The 7,204-nt window shown below is 39.5% G+C and overlaps 1 protein-coding gene and 1 non-coding gene across 3 annotated transcripts; one reads left to right on the plus strand and one right to left on the minus strand.

The window, feature by feature from the left end:
- Window positions 1-1,312: 1,312 nt before the first annotated feature.
- On the minus strand, window positions 1,313-3,721 carry lhb (luteinizing hormone subunit beta). 2 transcript variants are annotated; one of them, XM_088304793.1, is made up of 4 exons: window positions 3,662-3,721; window positions 3,251-3,323; window positions 1,695-1,813; window positions 1,313-1,618 (listed from the first exon to the last, which is right to left on the minus strand). In XM_088304793.1, exons 2-4 carry the CDS (start codon window positions 3,309-3,311, stop codon window positions 1,385-1,387), a joined length of 414 nt encoding a protein of 137 aa, XP_088160919.1. In that variant the 5' UTR covers window positions 3,312-3,323; window positions 3,662-3,721; the 3' UTR covers window positions 1,313-1,384. The 2 variants fall into 2 exon arrangements, with proteins under 2 accessions (XP_088160919.1, XP_088160920.1); XM_088304794.1 differs by lacking the exon at window positions 3,662-3,721 and having other exon boundaries at window positions 3,272-3,323.
- Window positions 2,864-2,957, plus strand: trnai-uau (transfer RNA isoleucine (anticodon UAU)). The gene is made up of 2 exons: window positions 2,864-2,901; window positions 2,922-2,957. It is a non-coding gene; the product is annotated as a tRNA-Ile (tRNA).
- Window positions 3,722-7,204: the final 3,483 nt, after the last annotated feature.

Raw genomic sequence — 7,204 nt, forward strand, 5'->3', positions numbered from 1 at the left:
GATTTTTCTCTCTTTGTCCTTAGACATAGTGCTGTTAAAAATTGTAGAATGCAATTTGTAAATTCAAAAAAGGCGACTTATTTTCTCTCTGATAACTAACTGCGTCGATGTGACACGTCCGCCAAAAACAATTAGTCATATTCAGAGAAGAGAATTTAGTCGGTGTTTCAGTCTGTTTTTTATGTTCATATGATGTGTGATCCTGCCACGAATATGATAAATGCTCTTAAATTTTAAACTAAGGTTTAAGGGTGGATGAGTGAAATGTCATTCAAGATGTCGTGTTTTTATTTAATTTCCTTCATAACTGATCAAACAGCTGCACAGTATGTATAATTCCAATGCTATTAAAATGCACACACGCATTATTTTTATACACTATAATAACTGCACTACACTGTTTTTCTAAATCAGCATAATTGTAAAACAGTTCAAGGCAAACCAGTTTCATTTATATAGCACATCGATTGAACACTCTAAATTGACCCTAGGTATGAGTGTGAGTGCGGATGCGTGTTCCTCTATGTGTGCCCTGCAATTGGCTGTCAACCAGTTCAGGGTGTCCCCCGCCTACTGCCCGAAGATAGCTGGGATAGGCTCCAACCTCACATTCAGGGGGACCAGTGTGTTGTTTTTTTTTGTCCGAGCCTTGCAACAGTGGACCAATCTCTGCAGATCACACTCAACACACTCTCAGCAGGGTCTCAGAGGCCGCATGGGGGTTAACAAATCTATATGATGCTTTGTGGACTGAGAAAAGGAGCTTGACTGTGTCCTGGATTTATGTGCCGGATGCTCCTGCTGTATGTTGTTTATTTTAACCTTGTGTCTTATTCTGACATGTCACCTGGTCATTGTACCTCATTGTCACGTTCCAGCGTCCCTTGTTCATGCCACTGTCTCTGACTCAAGAGCGCGCTCGGATTCAGTTTGATTTTTGACCTTTCCTTTTGCCTCACATTTTGGATACTGTTTCCTACACTGACTGATTGGCTGTTTTATCTGTCAAACTGACCCATCAGTTAAATCAACTACCAATCAGGTGTTAGTGTGGGTTAGGTTCACAGATAAATACATTCATGAAACACTGCAACAAGTAACATGAAACAATTTAACAAATGGTGAAGTTATTATACTTGTTAAATAGATATTTCATGAATATTTTTAACGAATCAAGGACACATTCAATTGATTATTTAATGGTGTCATTTTTTATATGCTGTATAGGGTCTTCCACATTGACAGGATAAGTTGAGTGTTATTATACTGTTTCTAAATAATTGTTAACATGCAAAGTAACAAGCCTGCATGGTTTCTGCTAAGGCTTCTATCTTTATTATGATCGATACAATGTCACACATAAAGGTGACACAAAGGTCACAAATTACTCGGCGGGGATCTGAGAACAGAAGTCTGGTTTGGTGGGTTCCTTGGGCTCCTCGTTACAGTTGGAGGTGAGTATGGAGCAGGCAGCACAAGTGCAACTTAATGCCACGGGGTACTTGACCACTGGGTCCACGCCTGGAAGACAGTCAGAAAGCTCAAACTGTTGGTGGCGCATACGATCGTACATGCACACTTGAGGCTCTTCGCTGGGGAAGCCGTAGAAGATTGGGTACTGCGTGGAAGAGGATCAATACAACATTGTTACGGGATGCAGTTGTCTTAGGAGTGAAACGTTTAGAGAATGTTACCTCTGTGGCGCAGTACCCAGAACAGATGGTCGTCTCCACGAGGTGACATGACAGGCATCCCTCTTTCTCCAGGCTCATGTTTTGGTAGGTCAGGTGACACCCTGGCAGCTTATCGGATGCTGAACATGATGCCACCACAATTACACAATAATGCAGCAATACTGCGCAGCGTGGCCGTGGTTATTAACCACAAGGTACGCTTCGAGTGACATCAGTAGGGCCTCAAATATATGTCCATTTTATTTTGTTACTCTCCACTTTCAGTAATGCTTCAATTTTTTAAACAAAAGTCTCAAACGCTTGTATAAAAATAACGTTATATAAAACAACCCAATACATGTAGGCTAATAATTGGCAGTCACTTTAATTGGGTAAATTTAAAATAAATGTAGGGTAAGGAAGAGTGCCTTCATTCAAAGCTATGAATCACTCGCATAAATTGTATAAAGTTTACCTCACCTTTATGACATCCCGCAACTAAATCACCCATAAAAATTGTGGTGTACATCATGATTTTTAGTACACAGTAAATTCCGCATTTTACTCTAAAAAGTTCCCAACAAACAATACAATTTGAAGGTAAAATATTCAGCGTAAAAACTTTAAGAGTAAATTTTACACTGAATTTCACACAGATTATTATTTCCCTCGCTCTACTGGTAGCAAATACAGTCTCTTTTTAGAGGAAAATGTACTGTATGAAATTTACTGCATACTAATACCATTATCAATTGACAAATATTACTCAAAATTAAATATGAGAAAATGGTGAATTGTCTTGTTCTCACTATCAAAATGTCTTTAACAGTCTGCTCATTCACCAAATAAATACTGTACAAAATAATGAATAAATATGTAAATACACACATGCATACATACAACAGTACATAAAATAATCCACACGTGTGGATTGAAGAATAGAATAGATTTTTGACAAATATCAAAATTTACCAATCGTCTATCTTATAAGATTTCGGCCTGATACCAGCAATAAACGCATGATAAAAGTCATTCCAATTTTTACGCTGTGTTACATATGCCATTCATTTGACAACTTTCTTGCTTATGAAACTGGAAGTGAATTTGATAACTAAGTGACTGAATAAAAATCAAACCAGTGAGTTCAGCTAAACCAATATTGTGTTTTGTTAATATTTATATATTATTGAGCTCCAGTGGCGCAATCGGTTAGCGCGCGGTACTTATATGACAGTACATTGTAGAGCAATGCCGAGGTTGTGAGTTCAAGCCTCACCTGGAGCAGTATTTTGGCTGCCAGGATGGCCGAGTGGTCTAAGGCGCCGCGTTCAGGACCCAGTCTTCCCAGGAGGCTTGGGTTCAAATCTCGAATTTCCCCATTGTGGGACTAATAAAGGGAATATTATTATTATATTTGAACAGGCCCCTGCCTGGGGGCCACTTCATACAGGAAAAGTTGGAAAATGGCTCAGTACTCATTCCCACTCTACACTACGTCACACAATGACACAACACAACAAGACACTATACAATAAAATACAATACATAAATCCACAGAACACAAAACGAGACAACACCTGAAGTGTGCATCCACCAACCGTAGGCAGCCAAAAGCAAGGTCAGCATGGGAAGAGCCATAACTTGACAGACCTACACCGCAAGTGAGATCACATGATCATTGTGGTAACAAATGTCATCAATATAATCATGACACAATCTACAAAAAAAAAAATAATCCATCCACTTTTGTGCAGTTCATCCTGCCCAGGATCACAGTTGATCTGAAGCCTACTACAGACGACTTTGACTGATTGAGGGCTAGTAATATTTAAAAATCACATTTAACCTGGAAAAATATGGTTACTCAGGGATTCAGTTGAAACACAGTGCTGGCGAATGCTATGTGAAGAACAAGGAACATATTTTCAAATCATTATGACCGTGTAGAAATGCATATATGCACAAAGTATGAAACAAGCATGGCTTACCTGTGTGTGTCCTTGCGTTTGGTGCTGACTTACACGTTTTTAAACTCTATGGGGGGGGTCGAGCACCTGCCTTTTTGCTTTGGCTTGATGCCCTGTTGTCCATGGTGTGTGGGCCTGTTTGTGCGTGTGTGTGTGGGTGTGTGCGTGTGTGTGTGTATGTGCGTCAGTTTATATGTCTTAGATCTAAAATACTTTGCTTGCTTATCTGCCTTTGGTTCCATTCATAATTTGTATGGATATCCTCACATCCCAAACCACACAGACTGAGCATATTGAAGTAGACTTCATAAAAGGTAGGACATCTTCATTGCTATTAATTAACACCAGTATATAAGCCGCAGCAAGTCTTAAAAAAAAAAAAGATATACAAGCTGCACCATGCAATAAACCACAATTTTCTATGTCGAAAAATTAGTTTACAGCATGTACAGAACAATTTTGTACTGTGAATGCACATAAAGGTACATAAACAGATTGCTAAAACAGTGCTTTTTAACACAGCAACAACTTCGCTTATTAAAACCGAACAGACCCCAGAGAAAAAAATTGACTTTTATTTTGTGTATTTTCTGAACTGTAGAGTGTCCCTACCGGTGAGAGAAATATCATCAGAAAAGCTGCACCGTTATATTAGCCGCATGGTTCAAAATCTAGGGGAAAAAGTAGCAGCTTATAGTCCGTAAAATACGGTACATGATATTGGATGTGGGCTTAATTTGACTGTAAAGGGAGAAGAAAAGGGAGAGACTGCCTTTCTAGAAATTTGGGAACAGATTCACTGTAGAGCACTTTAGAAACATGCATATATGTATGTTGAGGAGATGCTATATCAAAGTCAGTTGTCCTCTCCCAGGAATTAAGGTTACAATACTGTATGTTTATAGATATGCTTCAAATCATTTTATTCTATGCTGTGGCTCATTATTTAAATAACTTTGTGGGGATTTTGTTTGCACAGAAAGTGTTCCATCCCCACCACACGTCGGTCGATGCGCAGCTCCCTTGGCCTCCCTTGACAGCCGCCTCACAATTACATCCCCCACAAACAGCCTGTTGGTCTCTGCAGCACAAATAAATCCTAGCATTTCCCCTGAGCTCCAGTACCATTTTTAGAGACGATGGGCTTAATTGATTGATTTATTGACTGATGGGTTTTCATTTCACACATGAGCATGCAACAAATTTGACTTATAGAACGTATGAAAAAAAACATTTAGGAAAGAAAATAAATAACATGCGCCTAACCAACTGTTGGATACAGAGCCGCAGCTGTGTCATGCCCACAAATTTGAATTTCATGCATGTTAAACCAATTTTGTGCCCACAAGCTTTAGTGCTCAAAATGTTCCTCTGTTAACATCATTTCCGTGCAATAAGCCAGCAACAGGCCAAGCAGAAACACTGGTGGAATTTTGTTACGAGTTCTATTGTGAAGTACGTTTCTGTACAATATGAGTGAATCCACTCTTGTTGCAAATGCCGCCTTTTATCTTTATGCACTTGCGCCTCCAAGGTTATCTGCATGAGCATGTGTTTGGGGGTGCCAGAAAGGCCGTCATTGCCATGAGAACAGTAACAAACAAGGAAGGTCAGTCTACTCCTCAGTGAGATTTATTTACCTGACAGCGAGTGCTCATGGCAACATAGATCTGCTTTCATTGATTATCGGAAGGTTCGCTGCTTTGGGATTTAATGGGGATTACTGTAATGGGATGGATTGACAATGTGTATAATCACTTAATTCCTTTTCCACTATGCATCATTTGACATTGTTTTCCACTTTCTATCTCACAGTTGCATTTCTATTTTGATAGTTTATCCACTGTTCCGCGGCCTGGAGAAAAAAAAAAAAAACCTCTGCGCTTCCTGAGATTCCGCTTCCAGACCTTACCTTACAATATGTGACAATATCTGGACTATAAGACACACCTCTTCCAGATAAGCTGCAGGAACTCTTTTTGGGAAAAACAAAGGGATATATATGCCGCAGCAGTTTTCTATGTTGACAAAAAATGTGTTGTTTACTGCGTGTACAGAACAATTTTCTTATGTGAATGCACATAAAGTTACATAAACAGATTGTTAAAACAGTGCCTTTCAACACGGCGAGAACTTTGCTAATTAAAACAGATCATACCAAAGAGAAAAAAATTTTAGATTTATTTAGCGTATTTTCTGAACTATAGAGCGTCCCTACCGGTGAAAGAAAAATCCACAGAAAAGCTGCACCGCTGTATTAGCTGCATGGTTCGAAATCTAGGGAAAAAGTAGCGGCTTACAGTCCGGAAAATACGGTGTATATATTATTCCCATTTGTTGGAGTTACATTGCATATTGTATGTGACCTGTATTTCACTTCATATTGTGCAACACACACATGAACCAAGACACAGCAAATCCATACATAGGTTGAATCCACATTTATTTCTCAAAGCACAGAGCAACAAGAGTCTAAACAAATGTTTACAATCTCAGACTAGGAACACAGTTTGTCTCATACATTTGGGAGTTATTAATGCCGAGAGACACAGCAGTATTCTTAGAGACACAATAGTAAGGTTGTTTTACAGGATATCGGAACCTGGCCAAGGTCATGCGAGTGACACGGGGACCCCGGCGGGACGCCTCGTGAAGAACAGAATATGACCTCATCCTATATTACAATAAACTTGATGCGAGGTACCCTATAAAATGAGCGGACTGCATTTTAGGAACGCTCTTTTTTTATGACTTCATCTGCTTGCAACAACGTGTGTTGGTGAGGATAAGAAAAGCAGCCCGGATCTAATTTTGTACATTTCCTGAACTCCAGAGATTTGCAAGAAACCTGACGAACGAATTTCAATCATTGTTGAGTTTTTATTTCTTTATTTGAGTGTTTTTCTTCTAGAAGATGTGGTATAATTTGCGGCTGATGTGCGGGTCTGGCTAAGCTTCTCTCCGGACGGGTCGCCAAGCAAGGCTAGATTGGTGATGGAAAAAACGTCTGGGACACACCGGTAGCTGGAAAAAGATTTTATTGGTGACAAATCAGCTGATGCCAGAAGTTCTCCAAAAGAAAGGTGGCCCCCTCTCGAGCCTTCCCTTCTTATAGAGAAGGCCAACAAAAGATATAAATATCAAAATCCCTGACCTGACATAAACTATGTTGAGGCCCAGCGCATATCAGGGCCGTAACTCACTGTATTTGGGGCTCAACATAAGACTATCCATTTACCCCACCCACAGTTGGGACTAACATATGCGACATGGTAAAAGTAAAAGAGAAGAATTATTAGCTTCCATATGTTAGAGTGTATGAAAATATACAACACAAAGACAAACAAACACACAATGAACATTTGCAATCGACTAATTGTTAATTAAGGACGTTTGCCTAGTTGGGTCGCAATACAATTGTAGTTAAAATTCAACACAATATTTGACTGATTTTGGTGCAGAACCCCTCCCAATGACTATATGAATTCTGGTTTGTCTCTACATGTCCCCAGAGACTGGTTGCCAACCAATCCAGAGTGTAGACTGCCTCAAGTAATTTGTGAT

Source organism: Idiotropiscis lumnitzeri, chromosome 9 (genome assembly GCF_059441095.1).
Source record: "Idiotropiscis lumnitzeri isolate Australia: NSW breed Sydney's pygmy pipehorse chromosome 9, RoL_Ilum_1.0, whole genome shotgun sequence".
In the NCBI taxonomy this organism is placed as follows: Eukaryota; Metazoa; Chordata; class Actinopteri; order Syngnathiformes; family Syngnathidae; genus Idiotropiscis; species Idiotropiscis lumnitzeri.

Excerpts from the sequence above, each read along its gene's own strand:
- lhb (XM_088304793.1), bottom strand. The coding sequence starts at position 3,311 with ATGGCTCTTCCCATGCTGACCTTGCTTTTGGCTGCCTACGGTTGGTGG. Across the intron at positions 1,814-3,250 it reads TTGGTGGATGCACACTTCAG|CATCCGATAAGCTGCCAGGG; the intron begins GTGTTGTCTCGT and ends CATCATGTTCAG. Across the intron at positions 1,619-1,694 it reads CTGGGTACTGCGCCACAGAG|TACCCAATCTTCTACGGCTT; the intron begins GTAACATTCTCT and ends TCTTCCACGCAG.